The 15325-nt window shown below is 34.5% G+C and overlaps 1 protein-coding gene across 3 annotated transcripts in view; it reads left to right on the plus strand.

Annotated features, from left to right (window-relative positions):
- The window catches only part of LOC123872562 (inositol hexakisphosphate kinase 1), a 62817-nt gene that overhangs the window by 17913 nt on the left and 29579 nt on the right, over window positions 1–15325 (plus strand). The window contains exon 1 of one of the 3 annotated variants that reach the window (XM_045916891.1): window positions 9578–9729. The exons of 1 other annotated variant lie outside the window; for it this stretch is intronic. In XM_045916891.1, the coding sequence (XP_045772847.1) occupies window positions 9631–9729 (99 nt within the window). In that variant the 5' untranslated portion in view covers window positions 9578–9630. Of the gene's footprint in view, window positions 1–9577; window positions 9730–11347; window positions 11689–15325 lie in introns of those variants that run through there. One more of the 3 variants, XM_045916892.1, reaches the window with a different exon arrangement.

The following is a 15325-nucleotide window of genomic DNA, read 5'->3' on the forward strand; positions in this document are numbered from 1 at the left end:
TGCAGCGCCCTCTCGTACTCGATCCGCAGTTTGCTTTCAAACTTACTATCATGGGAAGAAAAATATTACTAACCGTGTTTTTTTGCAAAGAGCTTGTACTTATATTCTTTTTTTTTATTTTTTTATTCATATATTTTTAAGGGGCTTTTATAGACCGTGTCCTATTGTATATTCTTGTGAGGTCAGATAAGAATATTTACGTAATTTTGAAGTACATTTTGTGAGTGATAGAGAGTTCATGGAAAATATTATGTTGCATTGATATTTAGCATGATTTAAAATGATCTTTGATTTTCATTTTTAACTTTTCTTGTATACATTGACGCTAAAGTGCGTAAAGCAGCTAAAGTAAAGATTAACAAGGTGATTCGCAGATTATCTGGTTCCGCGGTCTGGCTGGCTGGATGAGTCCGCTAAACTGAGAAAAAATTGTTTGGTTTCTATATTTAACTAGTTAATGTTGAGATTGTCTAGATAATCTATAGGTACTATAATGATCAGGCATTCATTAGAGTCAAGAAAATCTTATGTTCTTCGCTGGAATAAATCACCATTGATTTCATAAATAATGCGTAAAATTAGGTCGAATGTGGCTCAAAACGGGAGTAGTTTTTTCCATCCTATTCCTAGACCGTGTAAAAGCGCGAAACGAAGGTCAAGTAGGTGTAGCTGAATGAAGGAGCAATGATGCAATGGCGCGTTCATATTCGGTATAGCCCATTAAAAACTTGGCATTTGGACACTAGCTAACGAATAAGGCATTCCGAACCAGTGGTAGATGCTCTTGACGATTCAAAAGTACTTGTAAAAGTGTAATTGAATAAAATAATTTAGTTAAAGTTGGGTTTCTTCATTACTACCACTGAATACTTAATAGTTTCCTTTACCTGGTACTACTTTCTTTCACATAGCTATAAATGTTAAGTATATTCAAAACGGGCTACGTTATTGTCCACATTCACTAGGTAAATGCCGACATTAACGATCTCCGTAATCTAGCTATAACATACATTATTGTAATCAAATACTTATAATTTTATATGTTAAAACATACGAGCAGGTATTTACCTATGACGTGACGTAGATCTTAAAAATATACAGTGTGTTTTTTTTAACTTGGACAGTATGGGGAAATCTGAAACCATAGAAGATACAGGGAAAGCGTCTTAGGAACCATTTGCTCTTTTTTTATGAAAACAATTTTGGTGGAGTCAAATTATTGGTCAAGCGTGAGTTGTCCATAAAAATCAATGAAATTGACAAAAAAACTTTTTTCGTGCCGATCAGCTCAGTTTTATGTAAGGATCATTTCATTGTATCGAAAGAAAAAAATCGGGACAGCAGAAGTTGGTCTTTGAGTTAATGTTTTTTCATACTAAATTATCATACTAAATTCATCTTAAGAATATACAAACAACGTTAGCTAAGTCAGTGTTGTGAAGCGTTAGATTTAGAATATAGAGATAAGATAATCTTTACGATTTATTTATATGTATGTTCGGAATATTTTTTTCTGGAATTATACCCATTGTTATGAAACACTATGACGTGGATGTTTATAAACGGAATTCTTATCAATCAAATAATGGGATTAGTGAAGCAATTGTGCTGTAGTTAGTTTATTTATTGAAGGATAAAGTGGTTATAAAACTCTAAAGGTAACCGATAAAATAAAAGGCAATAGAATGACGGAGATGATCTTTATTAGAGAATAACATTTTATTAATAGAATTGGGTAGTCATTCTGTTTTAGGACTCTTATTTCTCTGATAATAAATTTTTAATTTCCTTCTTACCCCGGCATCAAAACAATTTTAAGCATTTTTCGAAAATTATATATCGAGCCAATACACATAAACCAGAAAATCGACCATACCTTTGAGTCCCATATTCATTCAATTCAAGTTTCTGACTTGTTTTTAGGGTTCCGTAGGTACCTCAAAAAGAAAAACGGAACTCTTGTAGGATCACTTTGTTGTTTGTCTGTCTGCCCGTCTGACGTGTCTGTCAAGAAAACTATAGGGTACTTCCCATTGACCTAGAATTATGTTTGGCAGGTAGGTAGGTTTTATAGCACAAGTAAAGGAAAAATTTCGAAAACCGTGAAATTGTGGTTACATCCAAAAAAAAAAATCATATGATACCCCACTTGGTATAGTTATCTTACTTTGAAAATTAAAATGTGTTTCAATTTTCAAAGTAAGAAAACTGTACCAAGTGTTATGGTATGGATTTCATAATATGAAAGGGCTTTACTTGTACACAAAAAACAGTTTTTTTAATGCATAATAGTTTTTGATTTATCGTGCAAAATTCGGAAAAATACCCGAGTACGGAACCCTCGGTGCGCGAGTTTGACTCTCACTTGGCCGGTTTTTTGGTGATAGAAACTGATCAATTTTTGAGTTAAAAAAGAGCAACTAGGTAGCTACCGAGTTCATTGCCGGCTTTTCTCAGTAGAATCAGTTTTCCGAACTGGTGGTAGAGTCTTGTCATGCCATAATAATAATTAATTGGTACAGGCTGTCCATCAAGAAATAATTATATCAGTAAATTCATTTCATTTCATTTCAATATTAATTATTATATTGCGTCTTCGTTTCCAGCTAACCTTCGGTTGCCTTCCGTAACTCAGCAAAGTTTAGTTAACTAATAGGTTTTATGTTAGTTATTTATTGAATAGTCGCTGATTGGCGCCGTATTGTCTGATATGCGGAAAATGCTGCCCTAGAGACTACAAAGTAGGAGACAATCGACCGACTCTTGACGTCATAACTGCGTGAGGACCTACGCACTATCCAAGGTCGAAGCCTCACACCCTTCAATATGCTTGACATTGGACTGGCTGTTTTAACCTTCATGATAAAAAACACTCATATATACCAAAATTAATTTAGATGCCAACTGCCAAGTAGTCTCGATTCAATTTAATTTCCGAAAATTGAATGTCAATTGTTGACTCTTGCTGTATAAAACTCCATGCAGAGTTTCTCTAGCTGTTATGAATTGATTATTTTACAATTCCAATAAGTAGTAAATCACACTTCACACTTCACACTAATATTATAAAGGCGAAAGTTTGTGTGTGTGTGTGTGTGTGTATGTTTGTTACTCCTTCACGCAAAAACTATTGGACGGATTTGGCTGAAATTCGGAATGGAGATAGATAATATCCTGGATTAGCACATAGGCTACTTTTTATCCCTGAAAACCAAAGAGTTCCCACGGGATTTTGAAAAACCTAAATCCACGCGGGCGAAGTCGCGTGCATCGGCTAGTAGTAACATAAAGATTTTTCATTCAAAAACAATGACGTAAATTTTAAAACCCATTTTTCACGCATCATGCTAATCTGCTAATGGTTTTACTCTTTAATACGTTAGGGGTGTCGACATTTTCTGAGTAGACAGTTCACCTGCAAAATGTATTTCATTTTGTGTCCAAGCTTTCGGTAGTGGTACTGGATGAATGATTCCTTTATGTTTCGACGTCACTGGGCTCACTGGCAGGCGTCAAATGTTAATATATTTGACGCAGGTAGCCCTAAAGTAGCCCTATTTTTCTTTGATTGTACGTCACTATAGTCTAATATTTGATATACGAGTATATATAATCGATGCAGGGTCAAACCGAGAGTTCCCTCATTCTAGTTCACTCTGGTTGTGTCGTCTTTGGTTACGCAATGCGGCATTCGTGAAATACGTCCCTGAAACTTATTTAGATATCCTACGTGTTCTTTGAGAAATAATTTTATCAGCCTTTCCGAAGACACTGGAAACGGGTAGGCGTTAGAAAAGGTTTACGTTTTCCAGTCAATACCCACTGAGCCCCGTATACGCGTACCCGATAAGCGTCCCACTCGTAGAGTGGGATGCTTTAATGTTGTAGTGATACTTTATTTTTTTCGAATGGATGTGCTCCATGTCACAATTGAAGGGAATGGTATTCATGCTATTGTAGGTTATTAATTTGGCCTCGAAGTCGTCGGGAGAGTAGCGGGTTACGCAATGCGGCACTTGAGAAACGCCCATGAAACTTGTTCGTAGTTTTTTTACGTGTTGTTGGAAAGGAAACTGCCAATAGTTTATGCCTAGTTCTATTTCACGTTTAACCAACATGTTTGGTGTCAGCCAACGTGTAAATTCTGTTAGCGCTAATAGCTTTTGATTTGTGTATGATAACCCACACCCACTGGCTTACTCCTCTGTACCCACACCAGAGGCAAGCCAGCCTCAGCCATAAAACCTTCAAATGGACCTGAAGACGTAGGTATCCAAGGGCTTTTTAAAGAGAGCTGGAAGTTTCAAAGGTTAAACAATGAACCATGTCGGACTCGATGTAGTATAGAATGCTCCGAGGGTAAAACTAAAGGCGGAGGCGTAGGCCGCATTTGAATTTGAACTTTGTCGTCCAACGTGGGCGTTGCTGCATGCAAAATTTCTAATTCCGGTATTTTTCCGACAGCCTGCAATGTTTGCTCAGATTAAACGGATCTCTTTGTAGCCTTGCAAACATTGTAAAATACAATGTGCAGTTTATAAATAAACGATATGTTTAATATTATCTTATACAGTCATCGGCGACGTGAGAAATCCATCGGGAAAAAAATCGCTCATTCGCTTGGCAAAGTGCAGAGTTCCTTATATACAAGAGGCTGTTAGAATTTTTATGTAGTCCTTGTGACTTTTCAACCCTCACAACAGAACCGCAACGAGAAAAGCCCCAGCTTTAAATATTTCAGAGGTTACCCTCCTCTCTTTTTTCCGACCGCCGCCAGTTTGCGCCGCCGTAAAAGGAATACTTGGTCTACTTTTCTTTATTCACAATGTTTCGTACATTTTCCTCATGTATTATGAAAAATCTATCTTTTCTTTTTTGCACAAATTTTTTTAAAGTGTTCATTGGCAGCAAATTAATTGACGAATAATTCAAAGAGTCCATTAATGATTTCATTTCCGTGATTTATATTTATCGTATTTGGCTGAGTATCTTGGGGCTATCGTCAATATTTATTATTTGGTAACTGTATATCTATCATTATTGTTATCTCTTAAAACTAACCTTCAGTTATTTTGGATACACGTGGAACTAGTATCCCCTATTACCTATTTATTACCTTGATTACCCAATGCTATTACCCATTTTAGAATAACTTTTTGTTGATTGCTTGTCAGTCAAATTCATCATGGTCTGTCTTTGATAATATATATGTTACGGGCAATTTGATAAGTCCTGTATTAATAATGCCCGACTCAATTGGGCAATGTGATTAAAACAGCATGATTAATCACTTTTCCCGGCCATTATGAATAATTCCCACCCTATCTTGGGCAAAGTAATAAAATAGGTGAACTGTAGTGTTTTTGTTTATTATTGTTTATTAAATGAAAGAACCTAACCTAACCTAAGCTTTTTTTTTATACGTGGGAAAATCCTCATGGATACCACCGTGCTCGGGGAGGCGAGGTGGTTATGTCGGACTCTTACCGACTAAAACCCCACGGCTTACCGTCTCAATCGTTGTTGCTGGGCACAGGGACACGAACGTATTCCACTGCGACCCAGCTAACGGCGCCCGCCACGGCAGGCCCAGCTCTGGGACTAAAAGGGGCCCCAACACCTTTAAGGCTCGCCGGAAACAAGAGCTTGCCTTCCAACTCGAGGACCTACTCTCCCGCGGGTAACAGACTCCCTGTGTCTATTACCCGGAGACCCTACTCAAGGGGGCAAGCGACGGTTGTGTGCAGCTCGCCTGCGCCCGATTCTCTTGCGGCGCATGGGATGAGAGCTTTCGGCTTCCTCTCTCAGCCGCTCCGCTGCCTCCTTCTGAGTCATTACTTCCTCGCTGAAGGACACCATCGCTTGCCAGGCCCTCTCACTGTCCACCATGGATTTAGTCACGGCGGGCAAGGAAAGGTCCTGCCCCATAATATCCACCAGTGACTGGCGAGGCTCCACCCACGCCGGGCACTCAGCCAGCGTATGTTGTGCTGTGTCTGAGACACTACCGCACTGGTGGCATTCATCTGTGGGCTCTCTTCGCGCCACCCTGCACAGGTATCTTCCAAAGCACCCATGCCCCGTAAGAACCTGTACAAGGTGGAACGTGAGTACTCCATGCTTCCTCTTCGTCCAATTCTCGAAGATGGGATGGATAGCTTCGATAATCTTATGACCAGCAGTGGGTGACTCGAGCCTCCTCTGCCAATGGAAGAGGAGCTAATCTAACCTAACCCTACCTAACCTAACCTAACCTAAGGCCCTCCCCCCGCACGTACGCACCCCTGCCAATGGCCTCGGTCCAATTTATCACATTGCCCGGCTACAAGTAGGGAATTATTCATACTGCCCGGTCCAAGTGATAAATTCAAGCTATCTCAAACACTGACTTATTACATGGACCACGGGCCGTCAGGAATTATTAATAATGACCGGTCAAAGTGATAAATTAATCACTTTGCCCATCGCTCTTGGGCATTATTAATAATGGCCGGTCCTTATTAATAATGCCCAGTTAATCACGTTGCCCGTAACATATACATAGGTAAGAAGTACCTATATAATGCTATTATAATAAGAACAAGATTTTGATTGGCCTGTGTATGTAAGCTAGTAGAATATAAATTACCTTCTGTAGACGTATAAGTAATACATTTGCATTATTTAATTCGTAATTTTTATCGTGCAGCAAAAAACAAAACACTTCAACATTTATCGCATTTCATACCTAATGGATTTTTTAACATCTTATCCTCATAATACATACCTACAGTACGCGTAGTAGCAGAGTGCTAGAGTCGGATTAAAAATAAATCATTAGGCTTGCTTCAAAATATTCTTTAGTATTAGTTGGTCGATTCTGGATCGAAATTTCTGGTCGAAAACTACGTCATTCATCATTATTACTAATTTTATTATTATTAATTTTAATTGTTATTGGCTGAATTTATGCTAGTGTTGATGCAACAATGCATTGTAGCCAATAGTGAAAGAGTGTCGGCCAATCAGATAAGGTTGCGATTGTCTTATTGTAGCTGTCAAAGTAAGGCAGCAGGACTACTGAAAACTGGATGAATAAGAAGATAATTGAAACCTTGAAAGTATCGGCTTTGTCATTTGATTGCAATTTCATGCTTTTCAGTTTTAATTGAGCAATGCCGTCTGTAACAGAACGAAAATAATTATGTCAAGTTGGAATGAAAGCGTTTATCGGATATTGAGAATATTTTCTGGGTCGATGCTCTCTTGAAATTCTAAAGATATCAGCCGAAACCCGAAGGTGATGGAATATTTTGTGGAGAATTTCTGTATTTTTAGTGTTGCCTGCGCATTTCACCACGTGTAACCCTATAAATACCTAACCTAGATCACATTGAATGTTAGTGGGCAAATAGTGGTGAAATTTTCAGATACAGAAATATATCTTCGTTGGCGCCACTTTCATGACGAATGCTTACACCAAATAAATTCCAGTGTCCATTCCATTCATACGGTCGCATTTAAAAATAAGGTACATATAAATAAAAATCTGAAACACCAAGTTGGAATTTGTGCTTTAAATCTTAAACAACTTACTATGGACGTAATGAAATAGTTAATACAGGGAAGAATGTAGAGAGGCTGGATATCTATGGTAGAAAGTATAGAGACTTTTTGCGGCGGATAATAACAAGCTAAATTAATTTTGTTCCTTATTCTGGCTCTGCCAACATTAATGGTTACTTTGTGTTACACATAATATGGTATTGTTTGGAAGACATTTCAAGACAAATTGTTTTGACTAAAACAAATTTTCTATTAGTTATATTTAGGTACGGTGCGGCCCAATTTTCACCGAATATAAGAGAGATAACTGGGAGTCCAGAGTGTACATACTTTAATTAGCACCCGAGCAAATTTTATGGCCGTCGGCCAATATTATACGAAGGAATTCAGTAACAACTAAAGATTGTCATCTCTAGTTTCTCGTTATTAAACTGCTGGCCTATAAACAACTGTGGACGTTATAGAAATGTGACTAATATTCTTTTCAAAAGTATTATGTGAAATCTATAGAATCCCTGTAATAAAACTAACAGCATATAATATCTCAGAAGTTATTACACATAATTTTAGTAATTCTACTTATAACGGGATTTCTTGATTATTTTATAAATTAATTCTTGATATGCGGTATTATTTTGGGAAGATTGGTAAAATAAGTTCAGCCCTTAGCCGCGCACTCGCGAGGAGAGCATGTTATGTATCTGATACTGCAACCTACGAGTGAATACACATTTAACCGATCATAACAGCAGAAAATGGTTGAAATAAATAGTGCAGGTAGCCCAAGATACCTGTGAGAACACGCATGGACAAAGAGTATCGGTCTTAAGGCCCTTACTCCGGTAGACTTCAGTTTGTCGAGAAGACACCACAACAACAACTTCAACATATACAACAACATATGGTCGCACTTACGTACGATATGGTAATATTATTAGCTACGAATAATAATCTTTATATATATTAGGATGCTATAAACATTATGATATATTAAAGTCTTAATATAAATAGATAAACAGTAAGCTGTGCTTTGCGTGGCACGCGATTCCATATTATCTAGATTTCCACTGATAACGTGAAGGTTAATTTATGATTTTTATTTTGTATGCTTAGTTTTGTTTTATCGGTATATTCATGTTGTCATGGTAAAGTGTGTTCTAGAATATACTAATTATGTAACACATATTATATCATGATAAAATATGTTAAGAATCTTTTAGTTTTCTTTTACTTTTTTAGTTCCAGTCTTTTTTTTAACTGCTAGTATGTACTGCTTAATAGGTATACGTTTTCAAATACGCCTTGTAGATTTTGTATTAGCTTCTTTTGTATTTAATGGTTTGTGTTAATAGCTAACTCACGTTACCCATTTCCAATAGAATTATCTTGATGTCTGGGTTTGTAGTATGTCACAACTCAAAATCCTTTGCTACTAATGGCGGAATATGATCCGCTATTAATGGTAATGATTCTCAACAATTTGCTGGGTAATTCGAGCTTTCGAGAGTTATGTTCGAGAAGTTTGCAATGTTTACCTATGGTAATTGTTAAGGCCCTTATTGAAGAGCGTGACATAAGCTTATGGTAAAGATTACGACAGTTTGACTCGTAGTTCGTTGATTCACAAAGGCGTAGTCTTGTAATGATCTTCCGGCGAGCTACCAAAACAGATGTAAAGCTTGCTCGTGATCGATCCTTTGGTTAATTCCATATCTATTTCCTTAATGACTAGTGGAGCTGTTCATGTTTATGATCTTAAATTTTTGATTTGCCTTAGTCTACTATTTTCATCCTTCAGTCCCAAAGTTAGCGGTTCTCACTACTTTCACCCTTGATGTCTGATTTTCACTTCAAATGAATTCTTTTACGGAAGTAGAGTGACCTAAGAAGGATTCGTCAAAATTTTCGTAAATCTTTTGACCATTAGTCAATATTACTTGTAGCGAACGTAGATTGCCATATTATCGTTGTTATTTGTAGTTTGTCATAAAGAACCCTAGAAGTTTTATCTTATCGATGTATCTGTGCGGTGCACAGTGTTTAGTGCGAATTGCGATGGTGTAGTAGAGTGTAGACTAGATTTAAATGATGTTGCTCTCCAGTACGCGACGCACGTCTCTACAGACTTTACACAATGCGGAGAACGATTTCGCGATCCAACCAACAGAAAATGACTTAGATCAGGTACGATAATTCCAAATTTTTATGAAACCCTTACGTTGCAAATGTCGTTTTTCTTTTGTTTTGTTAAAATAATTCAATAGCATTCAGTCTAGTTGAATTCATGTGCATGGAAAGTTTTGTATCCTGTTATCAGTATAAATTGGTTGTTAATATTATTTCGATAAGCTCGATAGCTAATTTTTTTTAATTACGTGAATTCTAAATATAGTTATCAAATCATATTTGTTTATAGATAAAATTAATACGCTCAGGTACATGATATTATTATATTTGGATTATTAGGTACCTAATAGATTAAGTTATTGTATCAAAATTGAAAATCTATCTGATTATATACAAACTTAAAAATCTACTAATGATTTTCATAATAATCATCAGCGGAATCTATTTTACTATCGTAATGAATTTTGAATGTTAGGTAGGTATGTGATTACAAGATTCTGATTTAATATATTTTTAAAGATCCGGATAAAATATCTTTATTGCTGATTATTATTTATTGAAACCATAGTCTCTTTAGTTTAGTAGATAAAAATCCTTGTTTTTAACTTTCGATTCAGCTTCAATATTATACATTGTGATTTGTCGAACTACATTTTATAGGCTCATAATAATTATCTTTGTTATTATTGTAAAGAAATGACTAATTAGTATTATGTTGTACATTATTCTTAATGGTTTTTCTATTGTATGCGAAAAAAGTATATTGAGTTCTAAACATTCACCTTATGATGGAATATTATAATAAAACTTTCATTCTTTAGGCATCTATATTAGTTGTTCGTTGAGTTTACAAAACTGATAGATATTACTATTCCATTTGCATATTAATATCAAGTGTAAGCAGTACGTATTAAAAAATGGCTCCTTTGATCAAAAATAGATAATTTGGAATAAAAAATCCATTTGTTTCAGTTTCGATGGAAATTGGAATATCTAAATTATATAGGAGACTGAAAAGCAAAGTGGGGTTTTAAGTTTATGGAGTTTATGCAATGCAACTACTTACTAGAGATAAAGAGCAGCTCTTTGATGATGTTTAAAGTATGAATAAAACTGGAATGTGCAATATACTTGCTAGCGAATGTAGTATAGAGTATTAGGTCATTAGTTTAAGGCAATTGAGAAGATGTGTGCCTTGTGTGTTTTACAAGTTTCAGTAATAACTGTATCTATATGGTACTACATATTACTTGTTTTAGTTTTAAAACAATAAAGCAGCATATTGTGTATTTGGAACATACAATAGTCATTGTTACAACGTAAAGCGATGAATAACACTTACTGCCTTTGTTTCTACACAAAATCAGTTGTTAAATTACAGTGGCCAGTTTTAGACCAATTATCCACGGTTATCGTTGGATTTTTTGCCCTTGATTTTTGTTCTTGTTCAAGAACTGGTTGATCAGCCGTTGACCGTGAGATTATTTGGGGTCATGGGGTTCATTCACGTCATTCACGGGATTGAACAGGTACCTCGGTCCAGGGAGTGCTATGAGGGCGAGACAATGATGGCTGTCGCTTTGCCCCGGCAAGCGTACTCGGTATCAATGTGTGCGGCGCCTCACGGACAAGCCGTATGCCACACAGCTGCAATGAACATTGATTCGTGGTTCGCGACTCGTTTCAGTTCAGTCACTAGTGCGCAACGCTACGAGAAACAAGTGTTCAACGCTACGTATAACTTTTATTTTGAATCCTTTTTTATGCAAATCTTGGGTTTAAAAGAGAAACCAGTCACCAATTGCTTATGTATTTAGTTTTTAATGCGACTTGGCAGCCATTGTTAAGTGATTTTTAAGTTTTGGAGCTAAGTCTAATCGCTCGGTTGATTCCTGTGTTGAGTAACTGTCTGTTAGGTGCTGTGCTTGTGCTTTTGATAGAAACTGACAATTTCCTCGCGAACGTGTTCCACTTTGGGATTTCACCACGAGCGGACTCAAGGAAGTTTATAGTCAAGTAAGTTATGACGTCATGATTTGTCTTAGTATACCTACCATCGATGTTATGCTTGTAGATATTTGTTTGTCTATTGTTATAGATTAATGTTGATTGTCTCAATTGGGTTCTGTCAAGCAATTATATAAACTATTCGCTTTTTAACTATGCATTATAAAATTGTTTTACGATATGTATTTTTAACTCTTTATTTTCTTGCGTTGGCTCTTTGGTTTTCTAATATACAAGTAATAACTTGTATATTATGTATTCACAATTTGTTAGCGATAGATGCTTGAAGTTTCTCTAAATTTCTATAGCTCTCTACGGCTCACCAGTCACCACGTCACTAGCTCGGCTGGTTCGGCTCTTATCTCCTATCCATTTTTTATTTCAATGTAAATTACGAACACCTACATTAAATTTGTACACGACACACGTGCATGTGTTTTGATCGATATTTTCATTTATTATATCGTTTATGTTTTCCTTAATAGTAGTATATTGACTTTATTTATTATTATTTATTATTGAATATGCTTTTTTAAATTCATTATTATACTCTTCTCATTTGACGACATATTGACGACTAAACTTGAACAAAAATATTAAGAGGTATTTATTTGAAAATAAAGTTATTCTTGTCCAACTTAAATAACCGTTACACATCTATAAATCACGTAATTTATTTAAACAGAAGGGACTTTAGTAAAAAATAATATAAGATAAAAATATAGCATTTTATAAGTTATGAAAATTTTAAACTTAAATAAAAATTAAACGTGATTACAAAAACTTGTATGTACTTATATTATAATTGTAATATGAATGGTTCATCTTGTTATAATTTATAATGGATTGTGGTTTGAGTTTAACTGCATAATAAACAATACAAAACTCGAACGTAATATGGTAATACCACGGGCGCGGAATATACGTACCAGTAAAAAATAATTCGTGTCATGGTAAACTAACGAAGTAGGCACCTACGTCATCGCTGCTAATTAAAAATTTATTAGTTTTATTCAATAATTTAAAAATACCGGTTATCTATACATCTAGTTATCACAAAAGTTGTATTTTGTGGTTTCATAGACATCATTTGTTATGATTATGTAAGATTGTAGTGACCCAAGGCCACAGTTTGCGTAAAAACTGTTTACTCATATTATTGTGTCACACTGTTGTTACTAGCTAGCTGTATCTCTTCAAGACTAGCCTTTACACCCATCGACCTTGTCGCCTTTGACATTGTAACCAATACCGATTCCAGCATCTTTAAGTTCTGAAATACAATTATTATTATCCCGAGCATTATAAGCTCATCTTGAATTATCATTATCAACACCTCGATCAGGAAACTCTACATTGTTCCGTTCTTAAAATTTATTTTTAAATATTGTTTGTGTCATATGAATTTATACATTTCCGGGCTAAGAATTTTGTATTTATTAAAATACTCGCTTGCATTATCTGTTGTTGTGCAGAATTCGAAGTCAGTTTCCCTGTGATACTAGCAAGCTGTATCTCTTCAAGACAACTAGTCTGTACAGTGTACAGTGTACACCCATCGACCTTGTCGCCCTTAACATTGTAACAAATACCGTTTTCAGCATCGTCAAGTTCTGAAATACGTTTATTACTATCCAGATCATTATGAACTTGTCTTGAATTAGCAATATCAATACCTCGATCAGAAAATTCTACGTTATTCCGTACTTTACATTTATTTCCAAATTATATTGTTAGTATCAACTGACATTATAGATTTCCGGGGTAAGGGTACTGTAAAAAAAACTCGCTTGTATGATCAGTTATTATGTAGAATTTGAAGTCAGTTTCCCTGTGTTAACCCTGGTATTATAGCGGAAACTGCTAAGGTTATTGAATTTGATACCCATTTCATATCCTTTACCTGTTGTGACTTATGCTTACATGGAGACAATTTTATTATTGTACATAATTTACTGCCAACAAAATCTGGGAAACTTCTTTTCGAGGTTGTTTGTTCCGTATTTTTATTATTATTCAGTACTTCGGATAAGATTTTTCAGCTACATATTTAATAGTTATAATTTAATTTGTCTGCACTCTGCAGCGTAATTTCTTGTATCAGCTTGGTGACTGTTCCAAGATCTTTTCACAAATAGGCGATAAGATTTGATGTTTGTTAAACTTAGTGACCCACTGTACCTAGGGTCATTTCGCCAGTTTGCGACCGATTAGCGGAACGGCAGACTTTGTAAAATAAAATAGATAGCATATGTTTATTAAACGTCATATTTTACTTTATGTGGACGTAACAGATATGTTCAAGAATTAATTAAAAATATTAGATTATTCAAAATTAGTTTGATTTAGTTTTAAATTATAGAACATGCTAAACTAGGCGGAAAAGCTAGTTTGCGACCACTTTTTTTAGTTTGCGACCATCGTGAAGTCAGTTTACGGCCATAAAGTTAAATAAATGCGTGCTTTGTTTGAATAATATAATTAATCATATTAATCACTTATTACAAAACAGAGATATTCAGTCTTAATATAAAGTTCAAATTACCCGTATTTTAAGCTTAATAAAGGGTTTGTTGTGATGTTTAACATACATATATTGACATTAAAAAATTAAGTATAAGCGTATCTATCAATGCTAAATAGATTCAAAATCAACACATAATAGCCTGACTAAATTACTTTTCGCATGAACATCAGCTTAGGCGGCACATCTGAACTTCTTAACAAATCTTATCTTAAACTGAGCTACTATTTTAAACTCTAGTTGTATTCATTTTATAAAAAAAAAATATTTCAAAAAACACAAACACAAACAATATTAAAAGTCTTGCTCAATTTTAACTTACACTAAGCTCCTAACAAAGTCTTCATTTGTCTTTTTAGTAGATAGTATAATTTTTAACAATAGATACCTAATAACGTCATATATAATAATCAACCAACAAAAATAGTATAAATAATAATATATAAATCAACAATAAATATAATCTTTCAGGCAAAATTTTTACTTAAACTTAGCTATACATATAGTCTTGTTTTTTTTTATGAGTTAAAAATAATTTATATAATATAATAATATGTATATTACAAAAATATAATCAATAATATTAATTTTATAACATATAAGTACACATTGGTATTAAAAAATTAAGTATAAGAGTATCTATAAATGCTAAATAGATTCAAAATCAACACATAATAGCCTGACTAAATTACTTTTCACATGAACATCAGCTTAGGCGGCACATCTGAACTTCTTAATAAATCTTAACTTAAACTGAGCTACTATTTTAAACTCTAGTTGCATTCACTTTATATAAAAAAATATTTCAAAAAACACAAACACAAACAATATTAAAAGTCTTGCTCAATGTTAACTTACACTAAGCTCCTTACCCAGTCTTCATTTGTCTTTTTAGTAGATAGTTTTGTAACAATAGATACCTAATAACGTCATATATAATAATAATCAACCAACAAAAATAATATAAATAATAATATATAAATCAACAATAAATATAATCTTTCAGGCAAAATTTTTACTTAAACTTAGCTATACATTTAGCCTTGTTTTCTGTTTTTTTATGACTTAAAAATAATTTATATAATATAATATGTATATTACAAAAATATGATCAATAATATT

This window comes from Maniola jurtina, chromosome 15 (genome assembly GCF_905333055.1).
Source record: "Maniola jurtina chromosome 15, ilManJurt1.1, whole genome shotgun sequence".
NCBI lineage: Eukaryota > Metazoa > Arthropoda > Insecta > Lepidoptera > Nymphalidae > Maniola > Maniola jurtina.